This window comes from Anabrus simplex, chromosome 11 (assembly GCF_040414725.1).
Source record: "Anabrus simplex isolate iqAnaSimp1 chromosome 11, ASM4041472v1, whole genome shotgun sequence".
Lineage (NCBI taxonomy): Eukaryota > Metazoa > Arthropoda > Insecta > Orthoptera > Tettigoniidae > Anabrus > Anabrus simplex.
In genome coordinates, this window is record NC_090275.1 from 46509139 (window position 1) to 46528056 (window position 18918).

The 18918-nt window shown below is 39.2% G+C and overlaps 1 protein-coding gene across 1 annotated transcript in view; it reads right to left on the reverse strand.

Moving 5' to 3' along the window:
- LOC137502672 (uncharacterized) overlaps window positions 1–18918 on the reverse strand; it is a 191653-nt gene that overhangs the window by 147067 nt on the left and 25668 nt on the right. Inside the window, exon 4 of the mRNA XM_068229600.1 lies at window positions 8732–8803. Within this exon, the coding sequence (XP_068085701.1) occupies window positions 8732–8803 (72 nt within the window). The remainder of the gene's footprint in view (window positions 1–8731; window positions 8804–18918) is intronic.

Below are 18918 nucleotides of genomic sequence, written 5' to 3' on the forward strand. Positions count from 1 at the left end.
CATCCTCATTGACATCTGCATTTCCATCCACAATGTCTTTATAAAAGGCCAAAGTGTGAATACTCCGCCATTCTTCACCATAATGCTTTCCCGTAAGAGCGTTGACATCACGTTTCTCTTCCATACTTAGACTGTGGACCTCTTTCTCTTCGTGGCTACAGACTCAGTAAATTTTAAAACATAGTTGTCTTGAGAAACTTTGTCCTGGTGAAAATAGAATCTCTCACTTAACCTGCGAAGGTCTTGAGCTCCAATTGTACGACATAACAAGGCTCCCTGACTGTGATTGCATTCTGGAAAATTTGTTAACCTCTTTGAAGAATATCTGGAAGAAAACAAATTCAAAACATGTAAATACGAAAACTTGAAATGGTGAAACTTTCTCTTAATACTCCACCTCCAGAGCAAGAAAGTGCACATCCAACTCACCTCATTTGTTTAGGTTTCTTTTCCAGTTAGCTTGATCTCTACTCCTCCTCCGACCTCTTTCCTCTGGGGGACATTGTTTCACACTTTATTCCATTTATAACCCTTATTTTGGGGAACTATTTATTTTAATTCAACAACTGATGGACGGTACTACTGAAGCCTTCACCTAACAATATGACATTACCTGTAACCTAATGTGAACATGGGATACCCACAATACACTCGGAAACAAGTGTAGCAACATGATTGGTGTAATCGGTGAGTGTGACTTTTGCTTCGTGCTGGAAAGTGGATAATGTGAGTTTTGCAACTAACCCTGAATTTCAGAATGATTTTATACAAGTGAAATGTTAGTTTCGCTACAAGTGTTTCATTGGAAATGATGCCCATTAAGGTAGAGAACATGCCTGCACACAGAACTCAATATTGAAAAAAGTGGAGAATGTGAGTTTTGCTTCTACACCCCTCTGTCTGGAGTATCTTATACACTATAGTGTATTTGACTTCAAGCAATCTCCTACGAAAGCGCTCTCACTTGGAAGACATGCGTACTATCTGAACGCTGAAGGTTACATTCTGTGTCTGTAAGTTGCTACTAGTGACAGTTCCCACTTCCCAGTTACTCTTTTCACTAGTACGTTATTTTGTTGTCGTTACTCAGTAACCTGTTATTTTTGTCCTCGTTACATTTGTAACAGTGACAGGTATGTAACTGTGACAAGATAACTGCTACGTTATTTTTCAGCCATCTCTACCACAGAGTTTCGAACTGGAGATCACGATTCGACAAAACATGCTATAATTTCAGAAACACTAGGTGCAGTCTGTAGTGGAGCTCGCGATCCTCCCGCGTACTTGTGATCAGTCACTCAATATGGCTATAGACGCGTTAATAATCCCAATTTGACGCGACGCACGGAAAGCTGCCGTAACGAAATTCAGCCTGTTTATCACCCGCGTTTTACTACGAGTGATACGTTCGATATTCCTATCTTCTTCCTCGCCTTTTGCAGCACCTGATCGGCAATTGGCTTAGTTTTACGGTTGGATGTCCTTCCTGACGCCAGCTCTGTGTAGAGCAGTGTTTACCGCTAGTAGGCCCTGGGATCAGTCAAACCGGGCCGCAAGATACTTTCCTGGAATTTGTCATTTTACTTTTCTACGCATTTTTCACGAATAAATATATTATAATCAAAATTTTCTTAGAAGAATAATTTTCGTGGCTGTCTTGGAGCTGAATACTCAACATAAATAAAATGGTATCAAATTTCCCTATGAAAAAAATCTAATGATCATTAATATGCCGTATGTATCTCTCGATCATGGCCATCCATCCATACTTCACATCACAACCTGCACACTGCTAGGTAACACTGTCTGCCCATCCATCCGTACTTCACACCACAGCGTGCACGGTTGCTAGGTAACACTTCCGTCACACATTTTGTTACATAACACTATTACGTTATAATTATTTTTAAAGATCCAACCTTTGATATTAAGCTTACAAATCTCGAATTAGCTGCTTGATAATCTTTGTTAATGGCTTTCTGGCAAAAGAAAGGATGATAACTGTGTTTCCTTAGTGAATGATCTGTTGGTGAAATACAGGAACATTGGGTGTAGAATGTTGCTTACAATTCACTTTCTACATTCACATCTTGACTTCTCCCCATTAAATTTGGGTGCTGTAAGCTATGAGCAGAGTAAGCTCTTTCGCCAAGACATCCTTACTATGAAAAATTGTTATCAAGGGCACTGGAATCCTTCAATCATGGGCAACTACTGTTGGTGTCTTGTTAGGGACTGCTATGAAACAACAAAGAAAAGAAGACCATCATCTACATCATCCACACACTTTTACAAACAAAATAAAGATAATCATTGAAATTATATTGTGACACTATTACATCAATGTTTGCCAGTACTAGTTTTCTTTTAATTATGCTGTGTACTTAAGTACTGTGACCTCATAGCAAAAACCTGATTTTTCCACTGCATTCAGCAATCCAAGATTAGATAAATCCACATATTTATTAATTCTCAGTATTATTGTTTTGATTCATTCAGTATCATTAATGTGCAGCCACAATGCAAGTGTGTTAGTATTGTGTATCTAGGAAATGTGATGTGATAAAGAAAGACTGCTTTTCCACTGGTTTCACCACCTAATATTTTAGGTATGATCACTATATTTCAAACCACATATGGAAAAAATGTTGAAATTTGTAGACTAGTATAATTTACAAAATTCATAAATTAGACACGATTGAGAAATGCTGTACTAATATTAACAAATACTCTCCTTTTTTGTTCACAGGCTCTGGCTGTTCTGTTTGCTGCTGTAGCAGTTTCCATGGTTCACTGTGGAGAGGCTACCATTGAGAAGCGAAGCCTGCTCGGGCTCGGCGTTGGTTACACTCTGGGCTATGCTCACGGACACCACAGTGCTCCCGTCAGTAGTCTCACCTATGTCGCTCCTGCACCCGTAGCCTACACAAAGTACGTTGCTGCACCGCTTACCTACTCCTACGCCAAGGTGGCGTACCCTGCAGTACACACTCTGCCCGTCGCCAAAGTAGCGTACGCTGCACCTCTCGCATACACCAAGGTGGTTGCACCTTTGCACTACTGGTGATCTCTTTCTTGAACATCCATTCAATTCAAAAGATGTGATTTCAAACATTTCACACAATTAAGAATGTTTAATATTACTGGGTGAAACCTGACCCCTCTGGTTCAACCTTCATGTGCTTTCCTTTAGCCTATACACAGGCAAATATGAGGGAATTTCTATCTTGAGATGCTTCATAAAAGTGAATACGATAACCTATACATTCCAACTTTAAAAAATCACACATTTATCAAATCATGCAATATACATTGTTTTTTTTTTTTTTTGAATGCCAAATTCCATAGACAATGTAGGAATCCACATTGGATCTAAAATAAAATATGTTTGTTTATGAAGTTGACACAAAAGTTTAGAAGTGCAAACCATGTAATGAAGAGGATATTTTGAGGTAAAACTAGGGTGACCAGCCATCCCAGCTTTGGCCGTAAACTCCCGTATGCCGGCTAACCTTTCCTTTGGACTCCAAAAGTTTCGATTTTAGATTTCAAAACAGGTTTCTTGTCAACTGAAGTAAACTATTAAGAGATAATTAATGTCATACTAAAGTTCCTATGTGACAAAGTTGGCAAGCATGCCTATCATGTGTCCAGTATGCTTCCTATTTTAAACCTAAGAAAAAGCAACAGATAGCTTATTTAAGTAAACTGTAATAATATAATTTAATCCTGCTTAAATTTCAAGTTTGTGCAATTCTTCTTCTTCTTCTTCTTCTTCTTCTTCTTCTTCTTCTTCTTCTTCTTCTTCTTCCTCTTCTTCTTCTTCTTCTTCTTCTTCCTCCTCCTCTTCTTCTTCTTCTTCTTCTTCTCATTACTCCAGATTGATTTTTTGAACACAGGTCTTTGTCCCAAGGATTATCTTAAAAACCGGTTGCCCTAGGTAAAACATTACCTAGCACATTTGCATTCTGGTAGGAATGTTAATTAAAAAACACCTATTGATTGAGACCACATAATTATAGATTATGATATTAAATATCTTCCATGAATGACTGAAGACATGCAAATGAATATTTTTTCCTACATTGTCAAATTCTTCCTTATTATTATATATATAACTGGATAACTTAAAAATGTTAATCTATGTTCTGCTGTATATATCTTTTTTGTTTCTTTCCAAAAATTGTAAATGTGATTCCTAAGAGGAGTGTATCTTGTAAATAAATTATTTATCATCAGTGTATCTGAAAGTTATCATTTTGAATGCTACACTTATCCTGATCCAACCACTTTATAAACATAGACCTACTGGGTCAAAAGCCACAAACAAAATGAGCATCACCCTTATCATTTCATGTTTCTCATCCTTAACTTTTTCATACTTTACATATTCTTCTTTCACCGGTACAAATACTTCCATTCTTTTGATTCTATCCTACCGGGCGAGTTGGCCGTGCGGTTAGAGACGCGCAGCTGTGGACTTGCATCCGGGAGATAGTATGTTCATATCCCACTGTCGGCAGCCCTGAAGATGGTTTTCCGTGGTTTCCCATTTTCACACCAGGCTGTACCTTAATTAAGGCCACGGCCACTTCCTTCACATTCCTAGGCCTTTCCTATCCCATCATCGCCATAAGACGTATCTGTGTCGGTCCGATGTAAAGTAAATAGCAAAAGTAGATTCTATCCTGTCTCTACGATAAACACTCTAGTTCAAGGAGGAAATATCCACAACCATAAGATGATTTCTCAGCCATGATTCAACATCTCCTATTACAATATCTGGTAAATACATATTCAATTACTTAATTCCATACCCTTCCTTACAATACTTCTATAGTTTAACAATAACAACTTTGTGTCATTCTTATTTGACTTCCAATTCCCTGTACTCTCATCACTCCTCCATAGTCCGGCCTGTTTCCCTGTATGTATCTCCCTATAACTCTTCTACAAAAACTACCTAACTTATATGTACTCGTGCACTTCCAAGTATTGATCATCTGAGTGCAGATCCCTATCTCCTACCCACCAATTAGGATCTAAAAATCTCGCTCACAGTTTCCCACTTACCCACTCCATAGTCTCATTTAAATCCCTCCATCCAATATCCCTCCTATACAATATACCACTGAAAACAATCTCTGCTCCCTTAAACTTCTCCCAGGCTGCCATAACCAGATCCCACACATCCCCAATTATGCTGGTACTTTACATTATTCTTACTTGCCTTGCATTCTGGCCACCTCTTGAAACAACCAGGAGATATTTTGGATGTAGAATTTGGCCACAGTGTCATAATATGGCATGTTTGTAAATTGGTGTCAAATATTTTGGGGACATATTCCCAACAACAAAACATTCAAAAGCTTTCATATAAACATCGTTCTGAAAATGTTTTTGTTTTCTGAGTTATCATAAAGTTTGTCTTTGGACTGATCCCAATCATATCAAACTTCTTTCATGTTGTGGTTCCTTAGAGTAGCCAATGAAATTTGTTTTCCTCTACTTGATTGTCTTTTGGTTGCTTACTGGTTGTTTGCAGTAACAAAAATGTATTCAATGAGTGAAATCAAAGATTTCCACTTTATTTATGGTCTCTCATATCAGGATGTGTCAAGAGCATGAGAATGTTATGATGAAAGGTACCTGAACAGCTAGTTACCTCATACAAGAACATTCTCATGAATTCACCAATGTTTGGGAGCGATGGGTACATTTGACGGGAATGTTTTAAATGTTGGAAGACCGAGAGAGGTACAAAATTGTGAGCTAAACAAACAAGTTCTTTGTAATAGGGACAAATATCCATCAGATAGTACAAGAAGAATTGCTTCAAGGGACGGGACAACTCCTGTACCCAATGTTGTCTTGCTGAGAGGGCATATCCTATATGAATTTGAACACATACGAAGCACTGCAGGCGTTTCAAACAGAGTAATTTTTGTAATAACTTACTTAGTAGTATCGCTTGTTCTATTAGCATCTTTGTTAGCAATGATGTAACACAAATATGAAACTAATTATTTTCAGGATCATGTCATATCAAAGTTTGTTTAAACCTTCTTTTAACATTTTGTTGTTGGGAATATGTCCTCAAAATATCCGGCACTAATTTACATAAACACTGTATAGTGTTAGTGCATACGATGACAAACTTCTTTCGTAAATTGACTATCCTCTGGGCCAGATTTTGAAGAGACTAAAGTGGAGGTAACATCACTGCCTCATCACACTTGCCTTAATTTATTGAATTAAAGTATGTATTAACCACAATTTCATGCTCAAAGCATTGCTAACAAATTATTTTGTCATCCACAATAAACATAGTTTACGAGCTTGCGAAAGAGTCCTTCTACATAGAAGACCTTAGGATGAAATTATCATTGCCAGGTACAGGACCGTCCACACAACTATTAGAGTGTAGACAAGCAAAGAGAAGAGAGATAAATCAAGACTTCTATATTACGCATTGATGGACAAAACCTAGACCAACAAGAATCAAGTCCAAAGGCACATAATAACGAGACTCACCATTTATCGTTTCCACCAGAAGATATGTTCAATCAGAACATTACACAGCCCTAGCGACAAATGTGTATGTATACTACGTTATCAAAGGTGTACCAAGAATCATCTTAACAACGTGCCACAAAAGAACAAAAACTTTAATGAAAGCAGTAAGAATTAATGCCCATTCGGGCGATCCTTTTCCTTTGTGTTTCAATAAAGGGTGTATATTATTAATAAACATTACATTCATTGAATTATTATCATAATATATTAGGCCCACGTTATTTTATTATTTATCAGTTGGTAATATCTGAAAATATGGGATGATTCTAGTCGAAGTCCGGGCCAGGAATGGAATGATGCCCCATTTAATTCCAAGTATTTTAATTGTGCCAGCTGGAGAGGTCTGACATAGTAATCCTGCTGACAACAGTTTTCACTTGGAAATATTTATAAATAGACAGAATTATTTCTCTCTCACTGGACGTAGAAATCTTGCCCTTGTTTTCTAACTGATGACAGTCTGCTGTGTTGTTGTTCGAATCCACTGCACGAAGGTCTATGCTCAGACAATAATATTCAATATTGAGAAAGTGTAAGAACAAAACCAACAAACATACAAGAGACTCGAAGAATTAATAATTAGCATACAATGTGCACCTACACTGTTTTTTGATAGTGAAGCAAACTGCTAAAATTCTCTCACTGCTGTTTTAAGTGGACTATGATAGTAACTTATCGTTCTGCAATGCAATTTTATTCAACGGAAATAAATATCACACGAGAACACGTTCACTTCCTTGTATAAATTTCCTTATTTACACAGCAAGTCACAACACACAATTATATATACTAGCAAGTGACACTGCAACTCCTAATAGCGGAGTACCCTGAAGTCGATTCTGACAAGTACAGATATCAACAACACTGACTCGTGCACTATAACATACACTCTCTTGAACTCACTGACTCCACTTCAGAGCCCAACAGTTACTCGCAGTCCATCACTTGCCTTTGAGTCCAACCCTGATTCCGAGTCCAACACTTGACTGAGTCCTGACCTGACTTGACTCTCTCATTGACTGACAGCTCGATATATATACTATTCGATCAACCATCTAGAATTATCGATTTCTGGAAGAGTTCTTACAACACTCTAATGGAACACACTCGAAACATCGATTGACCAGCTAGTCGAATGGGTACTCGAACTTTCGTTTACTGTTTACCAATACATATGGAAATCTCTACAACATTCCTAATGTCTCTACATGTACCTGGATAATAAAACCTTACGGTAAGTTTCAGAACCCTTCATATATACCAAACTATAGTACAATAAGTCTAATATACGAACATTACAGAATTTTCTACCGCTTTCGACTATATAGATTTTGAGGTTAAACTTATACACCATATGTATTTGAGGTTATACATATTTATACTACATATTTACAGTTAAACCATGCATTAGTCATATTTAAAATTTAATAAAAGATAATTTAGCATTAAATAAACTACAACTAAAATATATTAAACACAATAATTAAAGGTTTTAGCCTCCGTGGCTCAGACGGCAGCCTCTCACCGCTGCATACTGTGGTTCAAATCCCGGTTACTCCATGTGAGATTTGTGCTGGACAAAGCGGAGGCAGGACAGGTTTTTCTCCAGGTACTCTGGTTTTCCCTGTCATCTTTCATTCCAGCAACACTCTCCTTTCTCATTTCATAGCATATATCAGTCATTAATAAAAATCACTTTGGGAGTGGCGACCCCATCGTACTAATAGCCTATATATGATTCATTCATTTCATTCCTGACTCGGTCAATGACTGGAAAACAGGTTGTAGGTTTTCATTTTCATTTTCAATTAAAGGTTTTATACCAGTTACGATGTCGTACCTATGACAAACTGCACCCACGGGGTCAAAACAACTACTGAGTAAGTATGCCAGCTCCGCATTGGTGACACCATCGCTGAAACTTGAGCTGATAGTAGGCACGAAACGTATGCACCCTTGTCCCTCTCCTACCATGTGACAACACCGTAGGCATCTTCCCCTCCCCAATACCCTCTCTTCCACTTTAGTCTGCTCAAAAGGTGGCCTGGTGTATAACAGAATAATATTTCCTTATGCCAATGAGTCTGCATAAAAACATACTGTATATTTTGCCAATGGGAATCACAACCAGTTAGAAAATGGATCTGGTACTCACCAACAGCCTGGAGTCTAAGGTTTTATTTTGATATTGAAGTGATTCATTTTGAGGTAGACCAGTAGTTGTTTCCTAAAACAGAAGAAAAATGCATCAGCTTTAAAGAAAAGAACATTTCATCTTACTCCATCTGAATAGAACAACCTTTTACGGTAGGCCTACACAACCAGCTAATATCAGGCAACATGGCTCTCTCAATGCCCACGGCAATCACAGGGCCACCTACTTCTGTGGCTATGTCATAGACTTCCTCACAGCATAATTCCAATATAAATGATCTGTTATTGAACATTATAAATTTTCCAGCTAACCCATTCTTGGGTGCCAGCATTTTGTCCCAGTGCACCAATTAGGGCTCATCAGTTGGTAACCAGCCTAGTCGCAGCCCCTCCTGTAAAATGTTCACAATTTCTACTAAAACTTTTCTAAAGAAAGATTTCCATGCTTACACAGACTGGCTGCTAAAATCTTCAGTATGTTTGGTACTACATACCTGAGTGAACAGCTGTTTTCTTACAGTTTATTGAATTAAAATACATTCTGCATCATTACAATTTGTTTAACTCATTTAGTACAAAACCAGCTTTCAGAACTTATATTTCATCTTCATATACTGCTGTCTTCAAATGGATGGGCTCTCTCCACTTCCTGATGAGTTCATTCTTGTCTCCTCTTTCTGTCATTCCTTCTTCCCACACATACATGTCATTGTGTTTATCCTATTATGAGTTTCTTTTCTTATTCCTATCTTTCAAGTCTGTCTATATACAGTTGACATTGATTGATACATAACTCAGTTCTGCATAATTGTGTTTTATATATTTACAGTACATTTCCGTAGGTCCAAGCAAAATGTATATATATTAAAAAGTTTTAACTTACTAAAAACAGCTTTGTCCAATCCGTCCGGCCGTTCTACTGGACCCAATTGCTTCATTCATGTTTTGTTATCTCCAGAATTACCTGCTGATGAACCATCAGACATTTATAGGTCTCTAAGTTCAGTCACCTTTGATTAGTCCTAAAATCAAATCACTAAAGGAAGACTCCAAGGCAGTAGACAACATGACCAACATCATCGGCCAGATTTGGAGAACAAAGAAATTACCAGAAGGATGGAAGAATGCGATCATAATACCAATACATAAGAAGGGAGACAAGAGGGATGCAAACAACTATAGAGGAATTTCGCTACTAGAGATTGGCTATAAGGTGTTGTCGAAAGTCCTGCTCAATAGACTGGAAGAACAGTTAGAAAGTACAATTGGAGATTACCAAGCAGGATTTAGGAAGGGAAGAGGATGCATAGAACAGATATTTATACTGAAACAACTGATAGAACATAGGGCCTTAAAGAACAAAAAGACGGTGGTAACCTTTGTAGATTTCACTAAGGCATATGACTCCATCGACAGACAAACCCTTGGAAGAATCCTGAAGAACAGAGGATTAGATGGCACTACACAAGAACTCATAATGGAAATTCTATCAGACACAAAGGCAAGGGTGAGATTCAGAGGAGTACTCTCTGAAGAATTTGATATCAACACTGGTGTCAAACAAGGAGATGGATTATCACCAATGTTGTTCAACATAACTCTGGATGAAGTCATCAGGCAGTGGAGAACAATGAATGAGACAATGGGAATACCAAAGATGCATGTTGGGGACAAAAAGGACAATAGGGCCCAAGTAGATTGTCTAGCCTTTGCGGACGACATAGCTATAGTAAGTGAGACAGAAGAAGATGCAAAGACACAACTCAACAACTTAAGCAATATAGCCAGAAGGGTAGGACTGAGGATCGCCTACAACAAGACAAAGACATTGAATACCACTGAGGATTGGACAACACCGGAAGGCACAGTGCAAAAGGTGGACAAATTCAAGTACCTAGGAGAATTTATAACAGGAAGGAATAGGAGCAATGAGGGAATAACAGAGAGGATACAGAAGATGCGATCAGACTTCTGTATGACCAGAGATATATACAATAAAAAGAATATATCTACAGAAGCAAAGATCAGACATTACAAGGCAACGGTGAGAAATGCTGTATTATATGCTGCTGAGACAATAGCACTAGGAAGAAATGGTGTGGAACAACTAGAGAAAGAAGAGAGAAAAATATTGAGGAAAATACTAGGCCCTAAGAGAGGAGGTGAGAGATGGATGAGGAGACCCAAGGAAGAACTATACCGGAACATGAGGACAATCTCAGAAGAAATCAGACTGAAAAGAGCAAGTTTGCGGGGCATGTAATCAGGATGAATATGGATAGAATGACGAAGAGTATGGGAAACAACAGCGAGGATACGAGGAAAGACAGGAACCAAGTGGATAGTTGAACTCCGGAAAGATTGGTCGGAATTGGGGATCAAGGTGGAAGAAAAGGAAAATTAGAGAAGCAAGTACATACTGACTAATATGCCAGAGATCAATGATAGGGATGGATACAGGAAAAGGATTGAGAGTCACCAGTGGAGTAGACAAGAGAAGAGGATACTGAATATCTCGGAAGAAGAGCAGGAGAGAAGAAGAGAAAGGATGAAGAGGTTCTGGGAGGAGAAGAAGAAAATGCAATCCATGAAGGAGCTGTCCGTGGTCCTACTGAGGCCGTAACGCAAGAAGAAGAAGAAGAAGAAGAAGAAGAAGAAGAAGAAGAAGAAGAATAAGAAGAAGAAGAAGAAGAAGAAGAAGGAGAAGAAGAAGAAGAAGAAGAAGAAGAAGAAGAAGAAGAAGAAGAAGAAGACGAAGAAGAAGAAGAAGACTCCAATAATTGCAGGTGAAGGTTTACTCTAGTCCATTCTAGCACATCCTGTACATAGTGGGTTATTAAGCAATTACCATGTTCTTAAATATTCTGATATACGGTATGTGACATTTTATCCTTAGTAATGTGATTGCATACAACCATGTATGATTACTACCTGTCAAGCCTTCCTCTAATCACGTAGACACATCACCTGGCCCAGACCACGTCCTCGTCAGGGTTATCAAAGACAGTATTGCAGTTCGACATAATATCTCACACTGCCACATGTATGTTGAAAACTGGGGTTGTACCTTCTATCTTCAAAAAGGCCAGGACTGTTCTAATCCATAAATGTAGAGATACACTCAATATTCAGATTAAGAACTGGAGACCTATCACAATCTGTTCAGTAACAAGGAGAATAGTTGAGCGGGTCCTTGACAGGCGTCTTCATGAACATGTTGTTTTAAACCCCAATCAACGAGGATTTACTGATTCCTCTGGAACACACGTCAACACTGCGATACTTGACTCTCTTCTCCGTGAAGCCAAAAACATACAAGCCAATCTGACAACTATATTCTTAAATATACAGAAAGCCTTTGACAACGCTGGTCATGCTCATTTAAATGAGGCACTAAAGTCGTCACCAATTCCAACCAAACTTACAAATTTAATCATGAATCTGCAAACAGGAAATGTCACACAAATTCAGACGCAGGGAAGTAAAACAAGACCTCTCTTGATAAGCAGGGGAGTTATGCAAGGTTCTCCTCTGTCGTCAATCCTGTTTAATCTCACCATCAATCATATTCTGGATGACCTTAACGAAACATCAATATCTACCCAATATGGCTTCCAGTTGAGTCCAGGTCGTGAAGCTCTAACAGTATTAAGTTTTGCTAATGATGTAGTTATTGTTGGAAAAGATTCTGAGTCAGCTTTAGTACTTGCTCATGCGGCCATACATCAACTACAAGAAATTAGACTTAACATCAATACTGGAAAATGTAAAGGAATATGCATCAAACATGGTCACCTATCAGAAGAAAAACTATTCACAGCAGATGAAAAACAGATACGATGTCTGAAAAAAGGAGAATATATTAAGTATTTGGGTGTAAATTTCTCCAATGAAATTGCTTTCCAGTCCATTGAGGTCCTAAATAAGCTCAAAACACCCTAGTGCTCCTCATTTCTTCACCGCTTTTGCATTCAAATCAAAAATTTGTAATCATAAACACTTCAATCTGTCCCAGTTTGGTATATAAATTCCAGACAGTACCACCACAAAAGATTCCAGTCAAATTTATAAATGACGCTGGTATTATGGTTAGGCGAGCATTAAAGGAAATTTTGCACCTTCCCATGGATGTCTCGAATGATATGATATATGCTGAAATGAAATTTAAAGGTCTGGGTTTATTTTGTGTGTATCATGGGAAATATATCTGCAACATATTAATGCATGCAAAATTTTGAAATCTTCCAATAACATTTTTTTACACTCAATGAGAAACTTATGTCAAGAAATCAGCACGAGCCTCGCCGCATTGAATGTAGCAGAAACAGACTCTATTCGAGACAAAAGGCACGGTTCTGTAGATACAAAGAAAGTTTGACTCGAATTGAGAAGAAGAGCTTTTGACAACTGGAGCAAGAAAGAGCATAAAGGCAAAGGTGTAGTCCTGTTTAAACAGTATGCTCCAGCGAATACATGGATTCGTGATCATAAAGGATTGTCTTGCAGTGAATGGCGTGATGCAATAAAAATAAACACCAGTGTTTCTGCTGTGCGTACTGTACCTGGCAGATACCAGGGCAACAGCCTCTGTCGGCGTTGCCACAGAGAGTTCGAAACTCTTTCACATGTCCTGGGAGCCTGCCCACATGGTGTATTAGTATGCACCTCACGCCATAATGTAGCCAGATCAATGATTGCTAACGCTTTGAGAGGACAAGGTTATAATGTCTATGAAGAAATGCACAGTCTCTCTAACAGAGGAAGCAACCGACGCGTTAACATTATTGCTTTTAAGCCATCCTGTTCTGAAAGTTTCATCATTGATCCAACAATTAGATTTGAGAGCAATGAAAACCAACCAGAAGAGGTCGATGGGGGAAAAAATAAGAATTTATGAAGAAACGGTGGACTTCTATAAGCGAAAGTATAAGCTCTCATCCATCTCGGCTTGATGTTAGGTGTTCGAGGAACCATACCTACATTTTTTGTCAACTTCTGCAATACCTTTGCGCTGAATAGAGATTTCATCTATAACATCGCGATAGTCCATCATGATCTTCAAGAACAATGCTTACGGACCTGAAACAAATGTTTGACATGCCTCACTCGCTTGCCTACACGTAACATCATATGATCACATTATCTACTGTATCCATATACATTATTGTTGTTAAGGTACTCTTTGTCTTTGGGCAACCTGCAGCTGTTGCAGGAAGATTGTACAATAAATAATATTCTGTGAGAAGTAGACAATAATCGATATGAAACTAAAATTGGAATAGCTGGAAATATAGGAACTGCTTACACTGCATTTTGCCCAAACATTAGTAAAAGAAATGCTATTTTAGATGAATTTTTAAAAATTGGGTGCAAAATCAACAAAGTTTATTAATAAACCTGATATATTACTGAACTATTTATTTATTCACGAAGCACAAGATACAGCTACACTGAGCAAATTTCTCTTGCACTGTCAACAGACTATTTAACAAACGTAAACTTTCATAATAAAATATAACAAAACAAAATATAACAAGATCAGATACACATCCTACTAATAACTGTCCAAATCGAAAACCATGAGAATGTCCATGTTCATAGACAAGACGTCGTGGGTCAAGATGGCGGTATAATCCCTTCACATCAACTTATCTTTAAGATACTATTTACACACCTCTCGAATACACTTTTATTTGATGCTATATCAAGCTCGTGTCTCCTATTAATATTGTTAAAGAGTGTTGGGAGGCGGATTAGGAAAGATTGTTGAAGTATTGAGTGCTGAGTGTGGGGAATGTGGAGAAGGTCTTTGGTTCTGGTGGAGCGGGAAGGAACGTGGAGAGAGAAGAGAGAAACAAGATGTTCCGAGCGGTAATGTCCATTTAAGATCTCGTGGAGGAAACTCAGGTCAGCTACCTGTCGCCTGATGTGCAGCGGTGACACAATAATTGCTATTAATATCTGCTGCGTAGACAGATTTCTGAGCTTGGGGTTTCTGTTCCTTACAATTGCAGCAAAGAAGGACATTGCTCTGTCTAACTGCTTGGTATTAGAGGGGGCGGGTGTTGTCCAAATCGGAGAGCAGTAGTTTAAGAGAGGTTGAACGATCATGAGGAAGAAGTGACGAAGAGCAACGGGGTCAGAAATTTCTGTGAAGCGATAGAGAATGCCTAGTAATTTCATAGCCTTGGTTGTATATGTTTCTATATGGGTCTTAAATTGTAATTTTGTATCGAATATTACACCTAGGTCACGCTGTTGCGTAACCACGGTGATGGGCTTGTCGAGTAGGTAATATGATGTCGGTAGAGGAGATTTACGCAGTGTTATGGTCATGTGGCTGCATTTGTGTGGATTTGGAATAAGTTTCCAAGTATGGCACCAGTTCGAGAGGGCATTAAGCGATGACTGTAGCAGAGCTGCATCTGCTGGATTCCTGATCTCCCTAAATATCTTGCAGTCGTCAGCAAAGAGTAGGGTATTCGCTGTTTCGTTGAGTTCGGACGGCAGATCGTCCATAAACAAAGAAAACAGCAAGGGGCCAAGAGTACTGCCTTGTGGGACACCGGAGGTGACTGGTAACCATGAGGATGAAGTGCCTGATATTACCACTCTCTGCCAACGGTTATGTAGGAAGCCAGCAAGAAGGGTCAGTAGACTGCCATGTATATTAAATCGTTCGGAGAGTTTATGGGGCAACAGAGTATGGTCAACAGAATCGAAAGCTTTCGAAATGTCTACGTAGCAGATATCCAGCTGTGATTCAGCAGCAATGGCGTGTGATGCAAAGCTATGCAGAGTGGCCAGGTTTGTTAGACAAGCACCACCTGGTAGAAAACCATGCTGCTTGGTTGAGATATACGGCAAAGTGAATGCGAGGAGACGCTGGTGTATAATTTTTTCAAAGATAAAGGATAGTGTGGGGAGAATAGAGATTGGTTGGTAAGATGAAACATTAAATTTGTTGCCTGATTTGAGAAGTGGAACAATATTTGCCTGTTTCCAGGTAATAGGAAAATAGCCCGCGGCAAAACATCTGTTAAATAATTTAGAGAGAGGGACGCAAAGAGTGCTGGCAGTATTTTTTAGGAAAAGAGGACCTATAGTGTCGGCACCGGTAGCTTTGTTGGTACGAAGAGTTTGAAGAAGGTTATGAACTTCACTTGGTGTGGTAGTTATGCTTGATAGGGTTCTGTTTGAAGCTGTACCAACGGGAGGGGGCGGTTGGTTTTGTAAGGGAGGGGAGAAGTTGGAGAAGAAATACCTGTTGAACAATTCATTGCGATCGGTGCCATCTGCTGTTGTATCGTTGTGGTTCACGCTGTCAGGAATCCGCTCCGTCCTTCTCCGTGTGTTGATGAGACTCCAGTAGTGCTTGGGATTGCTGCGGACGTTTTCAGTGACAGTGTCTACGTGTGTTTTGTAGTCTCTTCTGACCATAAACCTTGCGTGGCGGCGGATTTTAACGAAGGTATTGTGAGTGTGTGGGTTAGGGAAGTCTTTCCACAGGCGCCAAGCTCTCTTCTTATTAAATAGTATCAGTCTGGTCTCTTGTGATATCCAGTGTTGATGTTTGCTAGTAGTATCCCGTTGTGCAGGTACAAAGTCTTTAATTGCAGCTTGCAGCCAGTCGTACAGCAGGTCAAGAGCCGATTCGATATCAGCTATTTCGAGCAGACTCCAGGGAAGGCATTCCAGGGCACGACACATTGCAGGGCAGTCGGCACGGCGCCAGATGTAGGTAGGGCGGTAGGATGTCCTGCTGTGAGGCTTTGAGGAGGGGTGGGGAAGGAGGAATGTAGCATCGAGGGACTGGTGGTCGCACAGGAAAAGGTTTCTGCCTGGGGTTATTGTTTTAAGTTCTAATGAGGAGAATATGAAGTCCAGGGTGTTGGGTCCACGGGTTGAGTACATATTAAACTGTTTCAGTCCGAGGCCATTAATAAAACTGTCTATAAAGTATGTGTCACAGTTGTTAGCTGACAGTCCGGTAGTTGGAGAAGACCACTTTATAGACAAGTTAAAGTCGCCCATTAAAATTACTTCACCATGAGGGAGAGCTGCAATGACTGAGTCCAGGCACTGCTCAAGGTCACTGAATGGGCTGTTTGGTGGTCTGCAGTAACATCCTACAAGTACAGGACGACGAGGAAAGAGTAGCTCCACCCACACTAACTCACAGTTCTGTTCAAGATCTGTCCTTCGTTTACATGGTAAAGCACTGTTCACTGCTAGCAACACTCCACCACCTAGAGTAGCGCAATCACGACGGAATATGCTGTAATTAGCACTGAGTGGTAGTTCACTGTCACTAGCCCAAGAGAGCCATGTTTCAGTAAGTCCAATCACGTCAACTTGTCTTAAGTCTGGCAGGGATAGTTCACAATCAGACAACTTATTGTTTAGGCTTTGCACATTCTGACAATAGATGTTTATGTCTGTTTTCATTTCACAAGTGGTGGGACCGGGGTTTAAGTGGACATCTCCAGCCAGTAGTAGGAGGCAAAGCAAGCCCCTAATCGCTGAGCGACCAGGCCTAGGCTTGTTCGGCTCCGAGCTAGTAGGGAGGCGCCTGTAAGTCTGGAAAATGGTACATCCAGTCAGAGAGAACGCCGGAATGTAGTAGTTTCTCTCTGCTAGTAGCCATGCAAAAGGAGAACTCACTTCTTCACTTGCACACACCGCTTCCTTAACTCGAATAGACCCGTGCAAAGAACCGTAAAACGCAACAACCCTGATTATTACCACACAAACAACACAAACTGCAGCAGCACTAAGCTTGCACATGTCTCCTCCAGCCGCCAAAGAAAATTATTTTAATTATATGACAGTTTCTAAACCTGATTTGTAAGTACAGTGGACTCTGGTTAATTCGAGATTGGGTAATTGAAATAAAAGTTAATTCACCTTGAAATTCCTACTCTAATCAATGCAAAAAAAAAAAAAATCCTATTTCATTAATATTTTATAAGCTTAAATTTGGATGATTTGAAGTCAGGATTTTATTGCCTACTTGTACAATGGTTCCATGAACTAAAGTCTTCAGATAATTCCCAAGAATTCTCTATTTTATTGTAGATTCCTAGTTATGGTTAGGTAGTCACTATTTTTCGTCGCCATAAGACCTATCTGTGTCAGTGCGACGTAAAGCAAATAGCAAAAAGAAAAAACAAACTATTTTTAACAAACTTAACGTTCATCTCTGTGACTGTCAATGAGTGTAGGATTGGCGTGGCATTGACCATCACTTGTCTACGGGCATCCGCACTTGGCTACCAGAAATCTTGCCCTTCCCCCATTCTGAAATCATCAACCTTTGAATGTGAGCAAACAACTCCAAACTGTTTCCGTAAAGCAGATTTCAAAAATAAAGAAACCATTGCAGGAATTGTTCCAGGAGAATTAGAAATGCATGTGGAATCTCAGCGATGGCAAGAAGTAGTGATGAGGACTGACAGGAGAAGAGATTCTGCAAGAAGTGCTACAAAATTCCAATCCATCCAATGATAGAGAGGAGATAAGTCATGACGTCATAGAAGAGCCTGTACCAACCATGTCTGAAGCTTTCAAAATGGTAAGAAGTTTAAGAAGATTTGCTGGAGCTCAGTCACGTTTCAAGCTTCAAATGAAATTGAAGATTTTGTCAATCATGTAAAACTAAACAAACCCAAACAAACAAAAAATACTAACTTTTTAAAGTGAACAATGGAATTAGTGTATTGTTACATGTGTTAAATTGTGTGTAAATGCTGTTGTTTTACCGGTGTTCATACAGTATATTTTTGTGTGAAAACTTTAATCTACAGTGCAGGACAACATGGCAGCTGTTAAGGTACGGTAGAATGTATAATACTGTAACAATTATTCATTATAATGAATTTAATACATTTTATGTATTTATACAGTAACCTACTGAAATATATTTTCAATAAAATAATCATTCTTGGTTAATTTGAATTTTAGATCATTCAAACCTTTTCTAATTCCCCTTGGAGTTTGAATTAAAAAAAGAGTCCATGGTAATTCTCAGTTATTACATGTTATTAATGCCTTTGCTGTCCGACTCGTTGGCTGAATGGTCAGCATACTGGCCTTCGGTTCAGAGGGTCCCGGGTTCGTTTCCCGGCTGGGTCGGGGATTTTAACCTTAATTGGTTAATTCCTACGGCACGGGGGCTGAGTGTATGTG